Source organism: Panthera leo, chromosome B4 (genome assembly GCF_018350215.1).
Source record: "Panthera leo isolate Ple1 chromosome B4, P.leo_Ple1_pat1.1, whole genome shotgun sequence".
Lineage (NCBI taxonomy): Eukaryota > Metazoa > Chordata > Mammalia > Carnivora > Felidae > Panthera > Panthera leo.
Window position 1 is genome coordinate 37,247,783 of NC_056685.1, and position 24,802 is coordinate 37,272,584.

General features: G+C 51.1%; 1 protein-coding gene and 1 long non-coding RNA gene across 2 annotated transcripts; one reads left to right on the forward strand and one right to left on the reverse strand.

Annotated features, from left to right (window-relative positions):
- Positions 1–5,755: 5,755 nt before the first annotated feature.
- Positions 5,756–6,666, reverse strand: LOC122224100. Its single transcript, XR_006204649.1, has 2 exons — positions 6,286–6,666; positions 5,756–6,172 (listed from the first exon to the last, which is right to left on the reverse strand). It is a non-coding gene; the product is annotated as an uncharacterized LOC122224100 (long non-coding RNA).
- A 28-nt stretch (positions 6,667–6,694) lies between these two features.
- Positions 6,695–24,801, forward strand: WASHC1 (WASH complex subunit 1). The gene is made up of 11 exons (XM_042945486.1): positions 6,695–6,729; positions 9,846–9,999; positions 20,369–20,480; positions 20,690–20,836; positions 20,993–21,129; positions 21,396–21,531; positions 21,725–21,926; positions 22,016–22,180; positions 22,893–23,051; positions 23,846–23,914; positions 24,073–24,801. Exons 2-11 carry the CDS (start codon positions 9,851–9,853, stop codon positions 24,210–24,212), a joined length of 1,416 nt encoding a protein of 471 aa, XP_042801420.1. The 5' UTR covers positions 6,695–6,729; positions 9,846–9,850; the 3' UTR covers positions 24,213–24,801.
- Position 24,802: the final 1 nt, after the last annotated feature.

A 24,802-nucleotide genomic window follows, 5' to 3' on the forward strand; every position in this document is an offset into this window, starting at 1 on the left:
AGCCTGTGACCATAAGTATGACTGTGAGTCTAAGAGCTGGAGACATGACAGCCCAAAACTCTGGGGCCTCAATCTGTGCCTTGAAACACACACACACACACACACACACACACACACACACACCTCCCTGTCTCTCCATCACTTTCACCCACCAGCCTCATTATTACTTTCATAGACAGCACTTTTGCCTTCGTGAGGACCTTACTTCGTAAAAAAATATTAAAAATTAGGTTTTATGACTATATTGGCATATAGATGAATATATTAATATATATTAAAATATCTTCCTGAATCTACGGTTCATTTTTCTCTTCTGATTTTAATTAAAATATTTTTGTGGTCCCTTGAAAGTATTGTTACTGTGCTTGGTGGATAAGTTGGCCTTGCCTCTGGTCCCACTTACATTCCCCTCTCTCTTTTCGCTGGTGAGGAAGGTCTCCATTTTCAAAGGAAAGGCACAGAGAGTTCTGAGCCCAAAATGACTCACTCGAATACCTTACAGCTCTCCTACCACCCTCAATTCTGGCTTCTTCTACAGTATTGGTTGATAGGAGCACTACCTCTTTGGGCTCAGAGAGGGGCACTGAAGCTCCCTGTCCCCTCTGTCTGAAAATGGGGACCTTCCTCACCTGGAAGAGCCAGGTGCGGCCCCAAGAAGAACACATCCATGGTTTCATGAAGTCCTTCCTGCCCCTGCTGCCACTGATTATAGGTAAGTCTGAGCAATTCTGAGGGAGCCCAGTTTTGGCATCAGAATGAGATGGCTTTTTCCAGACCCAATGGCTATGGTCCCAAGGTTTTGACACATGCTGGCTCAAGTCCAGACTCTTTACTAGGACACATGAGACCCTCTTCAAGAGGTAATATAATATAGTGGATGAGAGTGCTTATTAAGAGGTGGATCTGTCTGACCTTGGACAAGTTCTTAAACCTCTCAAAGTCTCATTTTTCTCCAATACTTCATGGGGATGATGGGAATATTTTCCTCACCAGATTCTTGTAAGTATTCAATATTGTACATGTACTTATGTTTTGCATACAATAAAGCTCTAAGCATTTTCTAGGAAATAGGATTGTTATGCAAGACAAATAAACATAGACCATCTCCCACCTCTTCTCCACAACTCAGATGCGCCACATAACTGAGAGTATATATGTAAAGTACCAAGTGTATTGCCTGGCATGGAGTAGGAGCTCCCAAAATGGTACCCAGTATTGTGGCCTGGTTCCCACTTACTTCTCAGTCTCATCCCCACCCCTCTCTGTCTTGAACTTCGGTGACATCAAACTGCTTATGGTCTTGTCTCCTATTTCCTATTCCGCTCCCAAGTGTACATTTTCTCACATCCTGATCATTGTTGCACAAACTGGCTACCTCTTTCTCTGGGGAGAATAGATAGACTGTATTTCCCAGCCTCCTCTGCAGTTACATGTGGCCACTTGAACAAGCCCTAGCCAATGGAATATGAGTAAGAGCGTTGTATGCTGCTTCCAGGCCTGTTCCTCCAAACCACCCACGTATTCTTCATGTTCTTTCTCCCCTTCTAAGGAAAGTTGCAAATTTGAAAGCCCTAGGTTGAAGATGGCAGAGCCAAAGGCGGAAAGCGCCCGTGTCCCTGAGTTAAAACATGAAGGAAAACCAGGCAACTGATTTGGACGTTCCATTAATTAGTGAGACGTTATGTAAATTGCGGTTTGTTGCAGTAGCTAGGCTTACCTTAATTGATACACTCCTGCTGTTCGTGCCCCTGGAATGCCTTTAACTCCACCCTGCTTCACCGGAGTAACTCCTACTTATCCTCTAAACTTCATCTCTGGCATCACATGCTATAGAAAGACTTCCCTGGGCAACCCCCAACTCCCAGAATGAGCTCTAGGTCACTCTAGCAGACACTGCACAGTTGACTGCCCTCTGTTCGTTCTCCCATTCTTCCTGGTACAATCTCAGTTTTGTTCAGGACAGTAATGTACCCAGTGAAAAATACCCACTTCTCAAGACTCCCTTGGAGTTAGCAGAGCATACGATCCAGTCCTGGCCAATAAAATGTAAGAGGAAGTTGCTGGATAGAGATTCTTAGGGAAGCTTTCAAAAAATGGAACAGACATGCCTGGGTGGCTCATTCGGTTGAGCAGCTGACTTTGGCTCAGGTAATGATCTCATGGCTGGTGAGTTCAAGCCCCACATTAGGCTCACTGCTGTCAGCTCAGGGCCTGCTTTGGATCCTCTGTCCCCCTCCCTCTCTGCCCCTCCCCTGCTTGCACATGCTCTCTCTCAAAAATAAGTAAAGCTTAAAAAAGAGAGAGAGAGAGAGAGAGAGAATGAGAATAGACTGGGCTCATATCTCCATTTTACCTTTTTGCTTTGTGCTTCCTGCCTTCCCACCTGGAACTCAGATGCAGTGCTGGGGAGTGGAGCACACATTTTACACCCATAAGGATGACAGCCATGTGCTAAGGGCAGAGCAGAAAGAAAATTCCAGGTTCCTCAATGAACCATGAAGCCATAGTATCAGCCCTGTGCTGCCTACGACCGGTTTTCCTACAATGTGGAAAAGGAAACTCCTAACACTTAAACCCTGCAGGGAGGTTTCTATGTGGTACAACACAAAGCAATCTTAACTGGACACTCCAAGCCTCTGAGAGCCCAATGCTCCCTTCCACTGCTTGTGTGGAAACACGATCACACTCTGGCCATCATCTGCTCAAGTGTCTGTTTCCCTGACGTGTTTGAAGGCATGGGGCAAGCACTCAATAAGCGTTTGCTGAGAGAATGGTGACAAGGGACACTGTTGTGTCTTTCCTGACACACAGGAAAGGCCTGCGGCCTATGGCCTCCTTGCCCCTTCTCTCCTCCGTCGGCGGAGCATCATCTCTATGACCTGTGAGGTATTTTCAAGCTCTCAAATTCTCTGATTCCATCTCACATCCAGTACACTCGCCTCACAGAGGAGGCTACAAAAATATAAGACACAGGCTGGGCCCTCCTTTGGGGAAGTCCAGGAATGCATACTGGATAATAGCTAATGCTTACACAGCACTTCTTAGACCCCACTGTCATTTTTTTTAAGCGAGGCAAAAGGCATATAAAAGGGACCATTTTAAAGTGAAAAATTCAGTACAGTCAGTCAGAGAAAGACAAATATATGACTTCACTAGTATGAGGAATTTAAGATACAATACAGATGAACATAAAGGAAGGGAAGCAAAAATAATATAAAAACAGGGAGGGGACAAAACATAAGAGACTCTTAAATATAGAGAACAGAGGGTTGCTGGAGGGGCTGTGGGAGAGGGGATAGGCTAAATGGGCAAGGGGCATTAAGGAAGACACTTGTGGGGATGAGCACTGGGTGTTATACATAGGGGATGAACCACTGGAATCTACTCCTGAAATCATTGTTGCATTATATGCTAACTAACTTGGATGTAAATTAAAAAACAAATAAACTAAAAAAAAATAAAATACAGTGAAAAATTCAGTGGCATTTAGTACATTCACAATGTTGTGCAATCAGCACTTTTATGTAACTCCAAAACCTTTCCATCACCCCAACATAAAAGTTTGCACCCATCAAGTTTGCAACTTCCCATTCTCCCTTCCCCCCAGCTCCCACCAGCCACCGATCTGCATTGTCTCTGTGGTTTCCCTATCCTGGATATCTCATATAAATGGAGTGACCTGGCAGGCCAACAAGGGCAGGTAGGGTCTCAGTGTTCACACATTAGGATGACAGTGGGTTTTTTTTGTCCAACCAACCTGAGGTCAAGGATTCCCACTGCAGCTCAAGTGGCTGAGATTAAATGTCTTTACAATCCAGCTCCTAGGAAACCTTTCAAATTAGGTGTGGGATGAGCCTCTCAGTAGATTAGGGAAAGAGCTTTTATGGAGTATTAACAGAGGGTGAACTGGGTGGTCTGGATTGGGGGCTGCTATGGTGGTGGTGGTGGTGGTGGTGGTGGTGGTGGTGGTGGTGTGTGTGTGTGTGTCTATGTGTGTGTCTGTGTGTCTGTGTGTCTGTGTCTGTGTATGTCTGTGTGTCTATGTATGTGTCTGTGTATAGACAAACATCCTGGAGCACATAGGAATTTCCTTTCATGTACGAATAATCTTTATAGATCACTAGGTGCTTTGACATCCTTTCTCTGCAGTTCTCAAAAGGAGGCAGGGCAAGCACTCGCAAGCCCAATTTGTAGATGAGTCAGCTGAGGTCTCATTTAGATGACCTGCCCAAAGTTGCATGAAGAATGAATTGCAGGGCCCCAAGCTTGCATGCTCTCCTTTCTGAATGACACACTTCCCCTTCTTTGATGTGTTTTGACTATCTGAAAAGACCTTTAAAAACCTGCTCAGTAGGGCCGCCTGGGTGGCTTGGTCAGTTAAGCATCCGACTCTTGATTTCAGCTCAGGTCATGATCCTGACGTTCGTGAGATTGAGCCCCATGTCAAGCTCTGTGCTGTGAGATTGTTTGGGATTCTCTCTCTGCCCCTGCCCTGCTTGTTCTCTTTTTCTCTCTCAAAATAAACAAATAAACATTAAAAATATCTGCTCATTGTTCGGGTGGAGGGAGGAGAAAATGTGTTTGCAGGTTGTATTAGTCAAAAACAAAATACCATAGACTGAGTGGCTTAAACACCATAAATCTATTTCTCACTGTTCCAGAGGCTGGAAGTCCAAAATCAAGGTGCCAGCATATTTGGTTCCTAGTGGGAACTCTCTTCCCAGCTTGCAGATGGCCATCTTCTGGCTATGTCCTTGCATGGTGGAGAGAGAGAGCAACCTCTCTGGTGTCTTTTCTTTTAAGAGCTCTACTCTCATCATGAGGGCACCACCCTCATGACCTCACCTAACTCTAATTACTTCCCAAAGGCCTATGTCCAAGTACCATCAAACCAGGGGTTAGTGCTTCAATATATTAATTTGAGGGGGTGAGGACACAAATATTCAGTCTACAGTACAGGTGGAAACACATCTCTTTGTCATCATTGGTGGCGATTGTATGCTGCAGCCAGCAAGACATTGGAATGTTCTTGTCAAAAAAAAGACAGTATTTATCAGGTCATGATCTTGCGGTTCCTAAGTTCAAGCCCCGAATCAGGCTCTGTGCTGACAGCTAAGAGCCTGGAGCCTGCTTCAGATTGTGTCTCCCTCTCTCTCTGCCCCTATCCCTCTCACACTCTCTCTGACTCTCTCTCTCTCTCAAAAATAACTCTAGGATGGGGGTGGGCAGCAGGGAAGGAGGGCAAAACTCAAAGAGTTTTAAGAAGAGAGTTAAGTTTGCCAGATTTAGCGAACAAAAACAAACATTTACTTAATTTTGAATTTCAAATAAACTAATTTTTTAAAGTGTGTCTCGTTTAGTTTGGAATATCTATCTATATATCTATATATATATTCATTTCTTATCTGAAATTCAAACTTGGTGTTCTGTATTTTTATCAGGCAACCCTAAAAGAGAGGGGCCAAGAACTCTGAGACAAGGACATAAATGTGGGGAGGGGCTGCTGCAGGATCTCTGGACTGATGCTTCTTTTATGCATTTAACTTTTTGTTTTATCTTTTAAAAATACTAACCGGCTTTGTTTTTTATTTTTGTAACACGTGCATAACATAAATGTAACGTTTAAACTATTCTTAAGTATATGGTTCAGTGGCATTAAGTATGTTCACACTGTTGTACATCACTGCTACCAATCTCCAGAACTTTCTCCTCATCCCAAACTGACATGTCAAAGAAAACCAGAACTGCACAGTAGTTAGAGCAGTGAAAAGAGATTTATTCAGGACTTTGCAACAGGGGAAAAGAAGCCTCGGTATAGAAGCAGGGTCACTTGCAAATACAGCATGGACAAGTGGGGATTCAGAGTCAAGGAGCAGGTTGGGGCGGGGACGGGGGATAGAAAATCACTAACTGGATAGTCAGTCTTTGCTCAACCGACCGAACAGGATTCTCGCTGAAGGCAGCCAGGGCGATGGCCTAGCACCGGAGGTTCCGGGGGGGGGGGGGGGGGGGGGGGGCGGTGATCGTGGGGAATGAGGTACCTGGTCAGATATGGAGGGTGATCTGATGTAGAGACGAGGGGATTCCGGCTAAGGAAACTTAAGAGGGTTCTGGCTAACAACTGGGTGATGCAGGTCCAAGGGTAGAGAATTCAGAGGAGCCTGAGTCAGTTCTGGGCAGAGAGACGGACAGAATGTCTGTGCTCATTAAACGGTCACCCCGCCCCGCCGCACACCCACCGCTCTACCTTCTGTCTGTCTGAGTTCGACTGCCCCAGGCACTCACACAGTGGCAGTCCTTCTGCGTTTGCCTTACACGGTCACTCCTCAGTGACTCTGAGGGGACAGGTGCCCCCGGAGGCACAGCCCAGGCCACAGGGCGCGGGGGAAGCCGCGGACCCGCGATGAAGCGCACGGCTGGAGGGAGGGCGGTTCTTGGACCCGGGTCGGGGGTCGCGCTCCGGGGCGGCGCTGCGGAGCGGAGGGGGCGGGCAATCGGCGGAAGGCGGCTGGGAACGGGGGGACGGGACGCCCGCCTGGACTACGGCTCCGGGCTGCGGTGGGGGGCGGTTCCGAGCAGGGGCCCGCCACTGGCCGCCCAGAGCTCCACCAGCCGGCCGAGCGCCCCGAGAGGCGGAGCAGCGGCGCCGCGGCGGCGGCGCCAGGACCCGGCGGAGCGGGCGCAGCGGAAGCGCGGCGGCCGGAGCGGCTGGCGGCGGGCGGCGCGCAGGTGAGGAACGGGCGGCCGGCGGGCGGGCCAGGGGAGGGCGCGGGCCCCGGGGCCGCGCGGGGACGTGGAGGGCGGGACGCAGAGGAGAGGCGGGAGGGAGGGGCTCCGGGAGGCGGGATCCGCTGCACCCCTTTCCCGGTGCCGACGCCAGCTGCCGCCCGCACAGGCCTGCGCCCGGCCTCACTTCCCACCCCGCCGCCCCGCGTGCGGAAGCGGTGTCGGGCGTCGGCCCCCAGAAAGACTGCCCCTCCGCGCTCGCCTGCACTCGGGGCGCCCGTCTTCCCCCGGCCTGAGGCCCAGGCCGAGGCCGGGGCGCGGGGAGGGCCCTGGCGGCCCGCCGGACTCGCGGCCCCAGGCACCAGGCCTCCCTTCCTGTCGCGGCCCACCGCGCCCCGTGACCCTCACGTGCCTTTCCACACTCCGGGCGCTGGGCTCTGCGAGTGGGCCGAACTGAACCCTCGGACCCCTCTTTTGCAGCTCCCGTCCCTCCCCGGCCCCTCTTAGCTGACCTCCCACTGCTTTCCCCGGTCTTGCTTCCTGACTGCCCACAGCACTGGTTTTAACCTGGGCTGTAGACCCTGGGAGCCGGCTGTCCGGGGATGGTTTGCAGAAAAGACTTTATGCACTTCTGAAATTATAAACTGCACTGCGAGATGGGTTTGGTGTATGTTCATTTTCTGGGAGAGTCCATGGTTTTTATCAGATTCTGTAAGGGAGTGCCACGCAATAGAAATACGGTGTGAGCCACACATGTGATTTTACAAGTAAAAAGAAAGAGGTGAGATGGATTTAGTAATAGGTTTTCTTTAACCTAATATATCTAAAATATGGTCATTTCAGCCTGTAATCAATATAACAATTTTGATGAGATATTTTACATTTTTTTCCTAGTAAGTCTTTGAAATTTGGTGTACGTTTTACACTTACACTGCACCTCAACTTGGATTGGCCACATTTCAGATGGCCCATAGCCACATGCAGCTAGTGGCTACCATATTGGACAGCACAGGCCTAAGGGTTTCAGTCCAAACTTCTTGCCATGGTTTTCAGTGTTTATCACAGTCTGGCCTCTCCTTTTTTCCCCTGCTAATGGCCCAAGGAACGTCATACCCTTATCACTCAAGCCACTTGCCATTCCCTACACAGCTTTGTTCAAGCTGTTCTGCCTGGAATGTTCTCTCCTGCACTGCCTTTCCAGGCTTGGTAGGGAGATGCAGCTTCTGCGGAGAGGCTTTTCCTGACTCCCCTAACCTCTGGAGGGATTTATCACTGCTTCCTCAGTGCTTCCTCCCTAGCACTGTATTCCTGGCTGAATTAGACCGCTTATCACATGGTGTTTGTTTTGAGGCTGTCTCTATGACTAGCATAGTGTCCTATTCATCTTTTTGTGATCGTGGCTGGCATCTAATAGTTGATCAGTAGATGCTTGCAGACAGAACGAGTAAGCCACTAACTAGCTATACTCAATCTCTTAATTCTTGAGTGGACCTGTTACTTCCTTGTTTGGGAGATTTGTCCCCGTACTACCCCCTCACGTTAATGTACACACACACACACACACAGAAGGGGTAACTTAGGAGGAATGCATCTCAAGATGTACACAGAAAGTATCTTCTACCTTTTACCCTCTCCTGATCTCAGGGATGGGAAAACTGAGGTACAGAATTAAGTTAGAGTGGCCAGCAAATTTGCATCAATATGAATATAAATAGGGGGGTTCCTTGGAAGGAGGGCAGTGGTCTCAGAGTTAGGTTCCTCAGGCATCAGCTGGCCCCACTTTGGCCATTTGATAGGAGAGAAGAGAAGTGGGGAGGTGGGGAGTAACTCCTGGGCCCTGATGACGATTCTAGGCAGCTTCAGGTCTGGGAAACTGAGGATTGTCACTGCTGGAGAAAAAGTTGAAGAGCAGACCCGTCATTTCAGATCATGAAGAGGCCTGGCCTGGGCAGGGTAGGAGAGAACCTGTAGGGTAGAAGGAAGTGCTGGGGAAGCTAGCAGAGGGAGCAAAGGTGTAAACTCCTTGGAGAAGATGGTGTGACGTTGGGAATAACCACTTCTTCAAGAGTAGTACCATTCTCCGTCTGCAGAATGGGAAATGGAAAAAACCAGAGATTCAGAGAAGGCAAGCAACTTACCCGAAGTCACACAGTTCTTAAGCCTAAATGAAGCCTCCTGAACCCTCCCCATCACACTTACCCTGCCTCACCCACACCTCTGTTGCAATCAGGGACCCCAACATGGTGCCTGAGAGAACAGGTGTGCAGCGCAGTGCCAGGTCTGATTAATGTCTTCCTCGCCATCTTCTGCTGAGGGGCTGTGATTAGGCCTATTTATAGGGGCCCGGTGCCTTAATATTCTGCCTGGTACATCCCTTGCCAATCAAATCAGTGCTGTCTGCAGTGTGATTGCTGCTTTAGTGGCACCAGGGAGCGGAGTTAATTAAACCCAGTATAAATAGACTCTGCCCTCATCTTGCAATTCGAAGGAGTGTTTTTCCTTCTTGTCCCCCGCCCCCACATGTCCCTCCTTCCTCCTGGCCCCCCCTTAGCTCTAGCCTCGGGGAGCAGAGCCCAGACACTGGTGTACGCAGAGTCACCAGCCACTACCTATCCTGTCTCAGGAACAGGTCTTGAGTTCTTCGGGGTCAAAGTGGGAAGAATTCAGGAGTCCACATTTTCTGTGCTTTTCCAGACTTGGCTGTCATTTGGCAGTTGACACAGGCATTTTTCCCCCCAAATCCATCCCTCTGCTCCCAGCCTCTTTTGAACTCTGCAGCCAGGGTTTCTTTCTTGTTCATCCAGGCTCAGGAGTTTGAAATGAGATAATGTACAGAAAGGGTGCCTAGCAGAGCAGCAAGCACCTTCTCTGACTGCTTCTCTTCAGCCTCCATCATCCCTATCAATTTTCTTTCCTCATTCACGCAGCAAGCATCTACAGAGTACCAGCTCCTGGGAGCTCCTGGCCTCCCACCCAGTGCCCTGTCCTTCACTTCCCGGCCTGCACTGGCTGAACATGTGGCAGACAGTTGGGGTGGGGGGCTGGGCTCTCTTCTCCCAGCACTTTGCCCAGTGGTGGCTGAGTGTGGGCGGTCCTCATGCTCTGGTTCCCTCCCACAGGCACCATGACTCCCATGAGGACCCAGCACTCGTTGGCGGGGCAGACCTATGCGGTGCCGCTCATCCAGCCAGACCTGCGGCGAGAGGAGGCCATCCAGCAGGTGGCAGATGCCCTTCAGTACCTGCAGAAAGTCTCTGGAGACATCTTTAGCAGGTGGGTGCCGCCACCGACCCGCACCTGATTGGGGGCTGGGCGGTGGGAGTGCACCCTCTAGGAGCAGCCCTTTTGGTGATTCTTGGTCTTGGAGGGACCCAGCTGGCTTCCCTGTGCCCAGGGGGCCCAAGGTAGGAGCCCAACTTAGAAACTTTTTCTCTTAAGTGCTCATGGGAACTCAGTGCATGCTATCCCACTGAGCCCCCGGGGGGCCTGTGCCCTCACTCATTCCTGCAGTCAGCAAATATTTATTCAGTGCTTCTTATGTGTGCAAGGCACCGTGCTGCACTCTTTAGTTACTTACAGCAGCGGGTAAGGCAGTGTCCCTGTCCCAACCAGAGAGTGTGCGGGTTTCCCTCACTGTCTGAAAGGTCACGTTCTGCCACTTTGCTTTTATGAATGACCTACGCTCGTACCTGTGTTTGCTAACTGAAAGAAATCCAAAGTGGGTTCTCACTTGTATGAACCGGTAGTTGCTTCTTCGCTGCACACCTCTGCAGTTTCTGAAAGGTTCACGGGATCACTCTACCGGTGGATGGTGATGGGGTCGGGGCGGGGGGGGGACCCTGGACTCTGGCAGGAGAGACAGACTGTAACCAATTGTGTAATTAGTGATTTAATTACAATTGTGATGAAGACCTACTTATAGTGGTTTTGTAATAACTGATACTCATATGGCATTATCCATGCGCCACCATTGATCTGAGTGCATTAACTCAACCCTCAGAACAACTTTATGAGGACATGTGCTTGTTATCTCCATTTTACTAGAGGAGACTGAGGCACAGCTAAGAGACTTGCCCAAGTGGCAGAGCCAGGGGTCACACCCAGCTGTTATGGCTCTAGACTCTGGAATTATCACTGTCTCCCTGTGATGGGGAAATAGGGTGTGACAGGAGTTGGTAACAGGAAGCCTGATTTGGTCTGGGGGGATCAGGGAAGACATATGTGAGGAAAAACATTTATGAGAAAATCTGAAGGGTGAGTAGGAGTTATTGTGAGTGGGTAGATTGAGAAGAAAATTCCAGAAAGAAAGAAGGACATGAGCTAAAGCCCCGAGCTGGGAAGGACCCGAATGGAAGCCAATGTGGTTGGAGCAAGGAGAGTAAGAGACTGAGGGGGCCGAGAAGCCCTGGTGAGGTAGGCAGGGCCTTAGGGGTAGTTTATGGTTTTGAGTAGGAGTATTGCCAGTGCTTATCTAGCATAACCCTCTGCTATAATGATTTTCACTCAGCGGTTATTGACTGGTGTTTGCTGTTGCTTTGCAAAGGTCCCAGGTTTTGTCCTTTATGCAGGTCTTTGTCTTTTTCTGGCTAGAAGAAGCCTGAAATGGGGCTTAGATCTCCTTCCTGGTGCCCACATCATGCCTTCACATGGGGACCTTTTATCCCAACCAGTGTGAAGTATTTGATTGAGGTCCCTCCTGTGGTCCAAGTCACCCCCCCTCCCCTGCTTGTACCCCTGACCAGGAAACCCCTGCTCCTTCACCATGTAACCTCCCCCTTCATCACCTGGAAGCAGGCCTCCTCCTGGAAGCCTTCCCGAGTACGGGCAGAAAATGGGAGGAGTTAGACTTGATATAAACAGCAGATCCTCTTACTCTTTGGCCTCTGACCTGACCCCCAAATCACCTACCTACCCCGAGCCTATACAGAAGGTAAATGTAACAAAAGGGTGGTGCCCCAAAGTGATGAAGGGGGGTTGCCTCTGGAGCAGTCTGCCTGGGCTCCATTCTGACTTCCCCATTTGCTTGCTTTATAAACTTGAGCAAGTTACTTAATCTCTCTAAGCCTCAGTGTTCTCATCTATAAAATGGCATCAATAATGCTGCCTTCCTCATAGGATTGTGGTAAAGATTAAATAGATTAAAACTTGCAAGGGAATTAAAGTACCTGGAGTATAGTAAGCATTCAGTTAAACATCCCCTCTTTTATCAGTTGCTGTCAGCTCTGCTCCTTTGCTGCCTATGGTGGCCCTCCATTAACTTGCTATCAATAGTTATGAAAAGTGTTATGTGCCCATTTTGTGCCTATATTTGTGCTAAATATGCCTAAGGAATTTGCCTTTTGTGCCTATATTTGTGCTGAATATGCCTAAGGAATTTTTGCTAAATATGCCTAAGGAACACATAAGCGAAGGACACAAGCCTTTAAGAGCCATCAGTCCCAGATTATAGCCACCCATGCCCAGTGACTGAAATGGATGCCAAAAACAATCCATCAGAAACATTTGTGTTTTCTCTCCAGGATTGTGATTGTATGCTTGCCTTTCTCTAAGGGGAGCACTGGATTTTTAGTATGCTGCCCTTTCCCTTCCTGGTGTTTGACACTGGTAGACAGTTTCGCTGTCCCTGTGCCCATGGATGGAATGAGGGGAGGGCGGGAAGTCTATCTCCTGGGAGAAAGTGGTGAAATATGGGCCCTCCCAAGTGGCTAGGCCTGGTCCAGAGAAGGTACGGTGCTTCTCAGGAGCCCAGGACCTAAGTCCAGGCTCCCCTCACAGCCAGGTGCCTGGTCACTCCATTAACCTCCAGCCATGTGCCAAATGTGCTGGACCCTGAGGGGTACCGATACGTGAGGGGTACAACGTGGTTCTTGTCCCCACGGATCTTATAGTCTAGAATGCTAAAACAGTAAGTCTCTAGATGGATTCTTTTTTTTTTTCTTTCCAAGATTTTATTTAAATTCAAGTTACTTAACATATAGTGTAGTACTGGTTTCAGGAGTAGAATTTAGTGATTCATCGCTTACATATAACACCTGGTACTCATTACAAGTGCCCTACAAACAACCCTCAGTTTGTTCTCTATAGTTAAGAGTCTCTTATGGTTTGTCTCCTTCTCTGTTTTTATCGTATTTTATTTATTTTTCCTCCCCTTCCCTTTTGTTCATCTGTTTTGTTTCTTAAATTCTACATATGAGTGAAATCATATGGTATTTGTCTTTATCTGACTGACTTATTTTGCTTAGCATAATACACTGTAGCTCTGTCTACATTGTTGCAAATGGCAAGATTTCATTCTTTTTGATGGCTGAGAATATCCCATTGTGTATACACACACACACACACACACACACACACACACACACACACTACATCCACTTTATCCATTGGTCAGTTGGTGGACATTTGGGCTGTTTCCATAATTTGGCTGTTGTCAGTAATGCTGCTGTAAACATCGGTGTGCATGTGCTTCTTCGAATCTGTATTTTTGTGTCCTCTGGATAAGTACCTACTAGTGCAATTGCTGGGTCGTAGGGTAGTTCTATCTTTAAATTTCTGAGGTAGTTCTATCTTTCTATGTATCCTCCTAAATGTTTTCCAGAGTGGCTGTACCAGTTTGCATTCCCACCAGCAGTGTAAGAGGGTGCCCCTTTCTCCGCATCCTCACCAACATCTGTTGTTTCCTGAGTTGTTAATTTTAGCCATTCTGATAGGTGTAAGGTGGTATCTCATTGTGGTTTTTATTCATATTTCCCTGATGATGGATGATGGTAGATGGAGTCTTGGTTGTATAACATTAATTGTGCAGGCTTCTAGGGATCTAGAGAAGGGAGAAATAAGTAAGAATTGGTGGCACATTGGGGCGCCTGGGTGACTCTGGCAGTTGAGTGTACAACTCTTGATTTTGGTTTAGGTCATGATCTCGAAGTTCATGGGATCAAGCCCCGCGTCAGGCTCTGTGCTGACAACACAAAGCCTGCTTGGGATCCTGTCTCTCTGCCTCTCCCCTGCTTGTGCTCTCTCTCTCTCTCAAAATAGTAAAAACTTAAATGTGCCACCATTTTTTTTTTAATCAGTCAGAACTCCCTAAACCAGTTGAAGCAAACAGCAATCAATCAGTAGAGCAGGATTTGGAGTTGCAGGGCTTAAGTGATGTCCTCAGTACCTGACGTTTCTTCCATTCCATCCCAGCTTGCTGCTTCTGGGTCAGTCCCATTCCCCACCAGGCTTCACTCTGCAATAGGGCCAGAAGCTCATACACTCAGGTTCAGGTCCAGCAGGAAAGAGGGCTTTCCTCTGTGTCAGTATCTCCTCGGAAGGCCCGTTGGCCTGGCTGGGTTCTCCTGTCTATCCCAGAGCCCATTGTGGGGGCAGAGGGCATGACACGCCAATTGGCATAGACCCTGTTAAGGGTATTACTCCTACACCCTGGGTTTAGCCCCAGCTGAAGTGCAGGGACCCGGCCTATGGGAGCAGTGGATTCCTTACAGGAAATGAGGGCCCTTACTTGAGTAAGGAAGAAGTAGAGGAAACCCACATGCCTCCTACACATGGTCAGGGAAGGCCGGCCTCCTGAAGGTGGCCATAGGAGGGATAGGTTGTGTTTAGGCAGGGTAGGAATGTGCATGTACAGGTCATCTAGTGAGGTCCACAAACGGGTGCCAGAGGCTCAGAGTCCTGAATGGGGAGCATGGTGTATCCCAGGCTCCCCAGGGGAGGGTGGCCTGAATGGGGAGTGTTTTGTACTGGGAGTAGAGACATTACTGCTTGCCCCACACATTCAGTTCCTTCACTGCAGAACAGGGTGTGAAAAGTCAACTTTACCTGTGTCTGTGGGCCTCGCTTCCCCCTTAGATTGTGTGCCTTTGGGAGCTGGGCTGTCTCTTCTTCCTGTGCTCCGCATTGCTGTGGGAATGCACCATGGCAGGGGAGTGGGAGGGTGGAGGTGGGGGAGTGAACAGTTGAGATCAGAACATTAGGGTCCAGGGGGCTTCTCCTAACAGGACGGGACTTTGGTCTTGGTTCAGGCCTTGTAGGGAGCCATGATAGGTTCTGGAGCCGGGAAGGGTGCCATAGAAGAGTTGAGAGAAGGCTCAGCAGGCAGCCCTCACAGAGTGGACAGGAAGGGGAGAGGGTGGCTTCCAGGGACCCACTGAGAGCTGTTGCTGCAGTCAGGGCAGGGAAGGGGTGAGGCTGCAGTCCAGGGGAGCTGCCGGCAGGGAGGGCTGGATGAGAGACATTTCAGAGGGAATGATGACAGATTGGGGTGAAGGAAAAGGAGGGGTCAGGGATAGTGTGGGGTGGGGGGTCGTACCCAGACCCAGCCTTATTTGTCTGCTCCTCCCACCCCCATCCTGCAGCAGTCAGCAAGTGTGTGTGCTTCTCATTTCTCATGGGCTTTTGCAGTGAATGTGACCCCCGCCTGGAATCTTCCCCCTTAAACTTATTCCACCTGCTTGGAAACTTCTTGCAAAGAAGAGACAGGCAGGTATCTGTCTCTCCTCCCCACTGTTTTGCCATTTCAGGCGCAGGCCCATCAGCCCCAGGGGCGTCTGTGCCCAGTTCCGCAGGTAGGTGAGCTCATGGAAAATTAGCATTCTGAGCTGGCCTTCTTCCTCCTGCTCTGCCGCAGCGGGAGCCGCAGGGAGAATGGAGAGAATGACAAGCACCTCTCAGGCTCTCCTGGACCTGCTTCTCCTCCTGCCTGGCAGAGTGCCCATCCCTCACCTGCCCTCATCTTCACCTGGGACGAGCCAGGCTCCAAAATAGCTGCCCAGAGACGTCAGTGGCTTCACATGACTTAGATGACAAGGCAGAGGGGGCTGGGGTGGCATAGGGAAGAGGAGCTGGACAGTGTGGAGGTTGGGGTCAAGTGCTGTCACTCGGTGTCCCCATCAGCCCTAGCGCTGTGGCCACCTCACTGAGGAAGCCGCAGCCTGGGGAAGGGTTCCTTTTCTCTGCAGAGCTTTTCCCCTGCTTCTCTTTTGTCTTTCCAGCCCCTCCTTCCCTCTCTCCCCTTCCTCCTTTCCCATCCTTCCCCCTCTGCCTCACTTCCTCCAGACTCCCCTCCCCTCCCCTCCTTTCTTGGTCCTGATTGGCACCTGGTGACTCCCGAGGTTGGCAAGCACTCAGTCAGCCGCCTGCATAATTAGCACATCATTCCTAATCATCTCAGTGAGTGGAGGAGGAGGAGGAGGAGGAGGAGGAGGAGGAGGAGGAGGAGAGAATGGCAAGAGCAGGTTCAGGGGGGTCTCAATGCCAAGGGGTGGGACAGGCGAGGGGAGAAGCAGAGACTCTGGGGCATGAAGGGTGCTCCCTCCTCCCTCCTCCCCAGCAGTCTCTGCAGAAGGCAGGGTGGGAGTGCTGATGGCCAGGGGCCGTGGCAGAAAACCATCCCTGAGGGAATGGGAGTGAGCGTTGGAGGTAGGGGCCCCCGGGCCCAAGCACTATCCTGGCCACCTGTCCCCAACCTCCCCCACACCAGGCGGGGAGTGGTCCCTAGGGCGCTTCCTTGAATCCCTCCCACGCCAGCCAGAGGAGCCCTTGCTGTTGCCCAGCTCTCTGCTCCATGGTATTCTTTCCTGGCCTGGAACTTCCTGCTTCACGTCAGCTCAGCACCACCTCTTCTTGCTTTCATCTGAGTGCCTGGAGCCCCTCTTCCTTCCTAATCTCGGGGGTAGCAATAGCAAATGCTAACCGAGTACTTTGGATATAGCTGCTAGTACAGGAACACTAGACATACAAGTGCTCATTTTAACCTTTACAATAGTTCCATGATCTAGAAGTCACTGTCCCTGTTTTAGCTGAAGAAACCTGAGGCCGAGGCCAGCTGAGTGATTTGCTCAAGGTCACACTGCTGCTAACTGGATGTTAGACCCAGGTTTGTGGGGCATCTTAGTCACTTCTCCCTTGGAGAGGGGAATCTCCCTGAGGGCGGTTTTGCGTTACCTGATTCTTTTCTGTCCCAGGCTCTGAGCAGACCAACTAAGCCAGTTCCTTCCTGTCACCGCCAGCAGAAACAGCCCTGGTGTCTGGGCGAATGTGTTTTGAGGACATGGCTTCCATGATAAGCTTGGAAACAGACCTGCCTTGAAGCAGACCATCAAGCCAGCGGGCATCAATTAGGAATGGCAGATCGCCCACTTGCCACTACCCCCCACCCTCACGGGAGACGCCGCTAATGGGTTGTGGCACTCCATCCCAGCCGCGTATGGCCTGCCAGTCCTTCCTAATGCAGCCTTCATACTGCCACTGCCCAGCAGTGAGAGCCCTTTCACCCATGGTCTGCACTGTCTTTGGCCCCATGGCTGTGACTGTGACAGATTAGATGGGGGCTTTGTCAACAAGCAGGCCATTACCTAGACCTGTAGGCTCTTGGATGCTTGTAAGCTCCTGTCCTCCTCTCCCCTGCCCTGCACAGCAGTCTCCCTTGGAGCGTTCCTGACAGGTGGTCATCCTGCTGGACTCTGATTTTCAAAGCTGTGTAACTGTTTACTAAAAAGTTCTTGTGCAGATCTGCACAAGAGGTCTGCTTCCTTATAACTCCACCCGCTGGTCCTTATGCAGCCTTCTGGGGTGACGGAATAAGTCTACTCGCTTCTCAGCCCAACAGCACTTGTTATAGTTTTGATATTTGAAGGGAATCACCATATTCCCTAAGTCATCTCACCTGTAGCCAGAACACCCTTCAGTCATCTTTGTATGACTCCTCGCTGTCCTCATCACCCTCCTTTGGACGTTAACTTGTCACTTTACATTCAGCTGGTATTCATTACATGTCAGGCACAGTCCCAGGTACTAGAGATACAGCAGTGAATGAAAACAGACCCTATAGTCCGGATGGAATTCAGAGGACTCTTAAAATGTGGATCCAGTATACGGGCACCTGGGAGGCTTTGCAGCTGAGCGTCCAACTCTTGATTTCAGTTCAGGTCATGATCCCAGGGTCATGGGATTGAGCCCTGTGTTGATAAGATTCTGTCTCTGCCCCTCTTCCCCCACTCGTGCTCTCTCTTCTCTCTTTCTCTAAAATAAATAAAAAATGTGGATCCAGTTTAAAGGGGACACAGCTGCAGAGAGGTTGGTGCCCAGCATAGGTTAGCTCATTAATCTGGGGTCTGTTTTCTCTATAGTGCCTCCAAGAGAGTGGATGTCCCCTGTTTACTGAAAGAAGGAAGGAGGGACAAGGAGCTGTGTGCCCCAAGATCACATTTCCTTTTTAAGCTGCTTAACACACTTTTAGCTCATACTGAGCTATAGTTAACCAGAACCTCAGGCCTTGTTGCTAAACCTCCATCTTTTCTGTATTTGTGTACTTTTTAAACCTAAATGCTGGACTTCATCCCTTGTCAATTTCATCTTGTTGATTGCAGTTCATCTTTCTGGCCTCGCGAGATTATTTGAGTCTTGATTCTGCTATGTGGACCATTTTGACCCTCCTCCGTTCAGTACCCCCAGTTTACTAATCCAGTGTTACATGAGCTAGATGGGGCCCTGCCAGAGGCCTTTGTGCAAGGCTGAAATCATTTCATTCTTCGGCAGTGCCCTTTGGGTACTGTTGCTCATCTGGCTCTGATTTTTCCTAAATGTGCTCTCCTCCAACCCCCATAGCTCCATCTCGTCTACAGGATTTTGTGAGAAGCCGTCAGAATCCTTGCTGACTCAAGATGCACTGTGTTTAAGGCTTTCCCCTGATACACCAGTCTAATAACGCTGTCAAAAAAAGAAATGCTGTGAATTTAGAACAATGCTGGCCCCTGGGATCTGCCTCTTTCTCCTCGAAGTGCTTACAGACCCTCGATTTAATAATCCATTCTGGAAATTTGCCAGGGTTTATTGTTTAAGCTTTATGTTTGCAACTTGGAGAAACGGGCCCTTCTCTCCTTGATGGAAGAACTGGAACAGAATAGCCTTTGTCCTTCTCCAGTTCTGATGTCCCTCCCACTCTCCATGTTGACTTCAAGCCGAGTGGTTATGTAACCACTGACGTTGCTTCAGCACCCAGGGGCAGAATGTGGCTGGGTTGGGAAGGGGAGGAAGTAGCTTGTGCGTGAGTAACCTTTCTCAGTGGATGGAAACCTTTCTTCCTGTCAGAAAAGATGGAGCTCACGCAAGTCTGGTGATTCTGCATTCTCTCACTGGAAGGATGCTCTGCCCTCTGTTCTCTCTGTTACTGCCCCACTCAGACCAGTCTGTCAAGGAAGACTAAGCTGCTTTGGGTACCTGCTTGTACCCTAGCCCCCCACCTCATGTAGCTCCCTACACATAAGGAGCCAGGAGTAATCAGGGAGTTTGGGGAACAGAGACCCCTACGGTTGTGAAATTGGCTGATCGGGTTGGTTCTCTGGGGGACAGAATCCTCTAGAGTTGGTGGAGGTTGGTTGATTTAGGAAGATTGGTCCAGAGCTTTGACTGTTCAACTTTTAAAGAAATCCCAGAGTTCCCTGGCTGTATAGTCTCTGACCCCAGAGGCAGCGGGGCCCCTCTGCCATCCAATGTGTCCTCCTCCCCTGCAAAGTAAACTTGCAGTTCTGCCTCTTTTGTTTTTCACTTGTGCACCCACTCCTGCCAGGTGAGTGCTTATATGAAACCCGGTGGTCGCAGGCAGGGACTGGTGTTCTTGGAGGTGGGGAAGCAACCGGGAGGAGGATGCCCTGGTGTCTCTGTCAACTCTGCGGTGAGAAGAAACTTGCCATTGCTCAATAATATGGGACAGCATAAGTGAGACTCACATGCATTTACATTTAGGGCATATGGGTACTGTCACTCAGCGAGCCCCTGCAGGTGCCAGCACTGGGAATGTAGTAGGGACCAAAGCAAAGCGCTTACCCCCTTGGAGCACACATGCATAATGTCAAATGGCTCTGTGTTAAAGCGGGTTGGGAAGTGACAGGTGCATCTTTAAGAGTCCTTGGCCAGGAAGGCTTCCGTGAGGAGGGTGCTCAGTGAAGCGAAGAAGCCAGCCTTGTGGTTATCTGTGGGGACAGCACTCCATTTGATGCAAAGGCCATGCGATAATACATTTGGCATGTTTGGGGACTAGCAGGGCACTGGTGTCACTGGAGCCCACTGATCAGGGAAGGGTGAGTGGAAACCCAAGAGCACCCTGACCACAACCATGAGAACCACGGTGGGGACTTTGGATTTGCCCACACAAGCTGTTTATGCTATGTTGGGGCAGCTCCCTGTGAACGGGTCTGGGACTTGAATTTAGACCCAGTCTTGCCCGTCACCCATCCTTGCCGAGCTCTAGTTTCCTCGTCTGGAAGTAGGTGATTACGTACGTGAGTCACGATACTTTTGTCTCTGCTTGCCCCTGCTTGAGGCTGTAAACTCCTGGAGGCAGGAGCCCTGTCCCTTAAGATGGCACATCCAGGCACCGACTTGAGGCCAGAGCGATTCCCCATTCCTACCCAGAGCTCCAAGGAACCCAGTGGAATTCATTCATAGACTCTTCAGGTTAGACAAGCCTTGCAGAGGCCACCCGGGCAGTCCCAAGATCTGCTGTGACCAGCAGAGAACACTGTATTTTAAGGGCCCTTGCCCAAGCCCTTGGCTTTGCAGGTTTGCAGGAAGAAGCAAGTGTGCAGGAAGCTGTAGCATTCTGGGGAGCGGCCCTCAGCCTGTGATTCTTTTTCCATGGCAGGATCTCCCAGCGAGTAGAGCTCAGCCGGAGGCAGCTGCAGGCCATTGGGGAGAGGGTCTCCTTGGCCCAGGCCAAGATTGAGAAGATCAAGGGCAGCAAGAAGGCCATCAAGGTAGCCCATGTGACCCTGAGTCCCTGTAGCTGGCAAGCAGTCCCAGAAATCCCATCCCCACACCTCTGAGGTTGCTCAGGTCCCTGCCCACCCTGTCCAGCCACCCCTCAAGCTTTCCTCCTGCTCAGAATCCACCCCTCCAACCCCACCCTAGGCTCTGGAGCATCTTGGGCCCCCTGAAGAATTGATCTAAGATTCTGTGTCCACAGGTGTTCTCCAGTGCCAAGTACCCAGCACCAGAGCGTCTGCAGGAGTATGGTTCCATCTTCACAGGTGCCCAGGACCCTGGTGTACAGAGACGCCCCCGCCACAGGATCCAGAGCAAGCACCGCCCCCTGGATGAGTGGGCCCTGCAGGTCTCATGCACTTGGAGGGGTGACCAGAGGTGGCCTTGGCTGTGGGGGAGGAACTGAGGGTTCTGTCCCCTCAGAGGATTTTGACTGGGATGGGTGGTCACTTTGACCCAGTACTGAAACCCACCATTCTTGTGTTACCACCCCTCATCCTGCCAGGAGAAGCTGAAATACTTCCCTGTGTGTGTGAACACCAAGCAAGAGCCTGAGGATGAGGCCGAGGAGGGGCTTGGGGGCCTTCCCAGCAACATCAGCTCCGTCAGCTCCTTGCTGCTGTTCAACACCACTGAGAACCTGTACGGCAGAGGGCGGGGCTCTGGAAGGGCGGCTGGGGGCCCAGCCTGGCTTTGTGGGGGATACAGGGGGTATCAGACTTGGGTGCAGAAGCCTGCAGGCTGGAGGGGGGGGGTGGGCTCAGGCGCTGAGCAGTTTGGTTTTTACCTTGTAAGGCCTCGGAGTCCATAGTACAAACCGTGGCGCTGAAGAAACAGGAAAGATGGGTCAGGACCATGGGCCTAGAGCAGATATGATGGACTCCCCCCCACCCATCCCACCTCTGCAGGTACAAAAAGTACGTCTTCCTGGACCCCCTGGCTGGTGCTGTAACGAAGACCCACGTGATGCTGGGGGCAGAGACAGAGGAGAAGCTGTTCGATGCCCCTTTGTCCATCAGCAAGAGGGAGCAGCTGGAGCAACAGGTGGAGATGGAGGGCGCGTGTCGGGGAGGGGTGCAGCGGAGAGTCTGCCAGCATCCTCAGGGTCTGCTGAGGCCCTGCTCCCCCCCTGTTGTACATGGGTGTGCACGAGGCCCTGCTCACTGCCCCAAGGTCAAACTACAGGGCCCCGGTCCCCTGCAGCCCCCGACTCATACGCTCCCACCTAATCGTGCAGGTTCCAGAGAACTACTTCTATGTGCCTGACCTGGGCCAAGTGCCTGAGATCGACGTGCCATCCTACCTGCCTGACCTGCCAGGCATCGCTGACGACCTCATGTACAGTGCTGACCTGGGCCCCGGCATCGCCCCCTCCGCCCCTGGCACCATTCCAGAGCTGCCCACCTTCCACACAGAGGTGGCCGAGCCTTTCAAGCCAGGTGAGCTGGAAACAGGAGTTGGGCAGGAGCTCTTGGGCTCGGACACTTGCATCCTAGGAACATCACACTTTCCCACCTTTCCGTTGCAGACCCGGAAGATGGAGTGCTGATAGCACCCCCACCCCCACCCCCACCCCCGCCACCTCCCCCAGCTCCAGCTGTGCTGGTCAGCGCTCCGCCACCCCCACCCCAGACCCTGGCCTCCCCAGGCCAAGGTGCCAGGGAAGAAGACCGCAGTGGTGGCTTGTCTCCAGGTAGAGCAGCAGCAGGGTGCCCCCGGGGTTGGGGGCGGGGAGGGGACATGTGTTCTGAGGATGCCTCTGATTTCTGGATTCCTGAAGGGTTTTCTGTAGGTTTATGTGGCCATAAGGTTCAGACTTTCAGAAGAATTGTAATTTCAAAATCTTGTTCCCCTGGGTACATGAAATAGTGGTTTTCAAACTGTAGCCTCCCAAAATTCTAATCTCCAGGGAGAGGGAGCCTAGACATGAAGGTGTGGTCCCTCATTCCTATTTAAAAAGGGGCTACTGAAAAAAATGGAAAAGTTCAGCAATAAAATATCCAAATCCTTAAAACGGGGATTTTCGTTTTAGTATGACATCTGGTTTATCTCCAGAACCCACAGGTGGCACAAAAACTCCTTGTTGGTTCATGTGTCAAGTTCAGACACTGTCAGCAAACGGGTAGATTTGCAGTAGCCCCTAAACCAAGTGGCGCTGGAAGGGAGCAGGGGTGCCTGCATACAGGACCTCCTGAGTGCAGGCAGACACAGTCAGCATTCAGGCTGCATATGGGCTCCCAAGGCTCGGCTTCACCCACTGGCTTCCTTTGTCAAGAGGAACAGCCTGTTCTCACAGCCAGGTTTGAGGGGAAGCCTCTGGACCCCCAGAACCTCCAGCTGGGCAAGGCTGTCCCATAGGGCAGCCTGCCTGAGCAGCCTTCTTCCTCACACCCTGCCCCTCCCAGCTACAGTCCAGGGAGCTCCCAAGGAAGTGGTGGACCCCTCCAGTGGCCGGGCCACTCTCCTGGAGTCCATCCGCCAGGCTGGGGGCATCGGCAAGGCCAAGCTGCGCAGCGTTAAGGAGCGCAAGCTGGAGAAGAAGAAACAGAAGGAGCAGGAGCAAGGTGAGGGGATCCTAGGACCATTCCAGGAGGGCTCTAGGAAAGGGCCACCTTCTCTTGTAGCCATGACTCTAATAGGGTGCTCTCTGCCCACCCCAAAGGTGGTGCAGAAAGGCAGCACCTAGCCAACCTGCCTTATGCTTCTGCTGGAAACCCTGGGTGGCCTAGGCTGTGGGATCCTTCCTGGTTTTGTAGCCTGCTTAGAACTTTCCTCTTTAAGCTAATAGGAGACAGAGCCTCACCCAGCTCAAACTATGACAACAGAGAATCTTCTTAGAATCTGCCAGGGGCTGTCCAAGGACATGGTTGGGGACATGAGATCCTTTAGAGACTGAGGACCTGGAGGGTTAGCCCAGTCCTGCTTTGCTAAGCCTCTTGAGGCTGCAGGTTGCACCTGCTATGAATCTTAAATGCCGGCGTGACTAGAACACCTGGGCACAAAGCAGCAATGCCCTGGAAGTCCTGAGTTTGAATCCCATCACCAGTTTCTAAGTTCTGCTCTATGACCTCAGACAAATTGCCTGACCTCTCTGGGCCAGTTTCCTCATCCGTACAATGGGGCCACTCATACCTCCCCCTCTGTTTCAGGTGGCTGTGTTACTCAGTTTCATATTAGTGCCCCAGTGCTGGATCCAGTGCCAGCCTGAACCTCCAAGACATGGTGGCTGTGGGAGGGGCTGGCATGTGTTGATAGTGAGCAAAAAATAAATAGATCCAAACCCTGAGAATGTCACCCCAGAGGCAGATTTTCCCCTTGGTTCCTTCATCTTTCCTTACTAGTGGCTTTCCCATTACAGTGAGAGCCACAAGCCAAGGTGGGGACCTGATGTCGGATCTCTTTAACAAGCTGGTCATGAGGCGTAAAGGTAGGAAGCAGAGCCTGCTGCCTTCCCTTGGGCTGGGAGGCTCAGGATATTTTGTATCATGAACGTTTTGCCACTTTCTAACTGTTTTTAAGTCTCTAGGGGCTGGGTGAACTGGTATCCCACACCAACCCCCTCACCCTCCAACTCTGTCCCCCCAGGTATCTCTGGCAAAGGACCTGCAACGGGGACCGGTGAGGGGCCAGGAGGAGCCTTTGCCCGAATGTCAGACTCCATACCGCCTCTGCCTCCCCCACAGCAGCCACCTGGAGAGGAAGATGAGGACGACTGGGAATCCTAGGGGTTAGCCGTTCCTTCCCCACCAAAACCCAGATTTAGTTACTGCCCTCACATGGACATGGCTAGGAAGGGCTGCCTGGCCCGTGAGTCGCTCTGCCCCTGCTGCCCTTGGAGGAACAGGGATTGTGGAGGACTGCCCCCCTCCCAGGTCTGTGCCCGGAACCTTCTTCAAGGAGTGAGGTGGCCAGCTTCTGAGGCCAAATGGCTGGGAGGGGGGAGCCCCCTGCTCTCTGCCTGTGCTCTCCTCCAGCTACAGACTGAAATAAATACGTGGATCAATAAAGACATAATACCGCAAGAACCAAGCATAAACCAGTGGCAGACTTTTAATCATGGAACTATAGCTGTGCAGAGTGCAAGTGTCTCCTCCCAGCCAGTGTCTGTCCTCCTGTTCCCACCAGGCTCAAGCAACGGGGGCAGAGCACCTGGCGGACCGAGGCCCCTTCCTCTGGGTCAGGGAGAGAAGAGAGGTGCAGTCAACAAGGGAAGCTGGTGCAGACGGAGGCGGGGGTATTTTCACACAGGGAAAAATGTCTCCCTGATAGACACGGGGTCTCTAAAAATAGTCCTGCTGAGAGCCTAATGGCCCTC

What these genes read in the sequence shown, in the direction of transcription:
- WASHC1 (XM_042945486.1), top strand. Translation starts at nt 9,851, where the DNA reads ATGACTCCCATGAGGACCCAGCACTCGTTGGCGGGGCAGACCTATGCG. An exon ending in GGCCGAGCCTTTCAAGCCAG is followed by an intron (nt 21,927 to 22,015) that starts GTGAGCTGGAAA and finishes TTTCCGTTGCAG; the next exon opens with ACCCGGAAGATGGAGTGCTG. An exon ending in ACAGAAGGAGCAGGAGCAAG is followed by an intron (nt 23,052 to 23,845) that starts GTGAGGGGATCC and finishes TTCCCATTACAG; the next exon opens with TGAGAGCCACAAGCCAAGGT.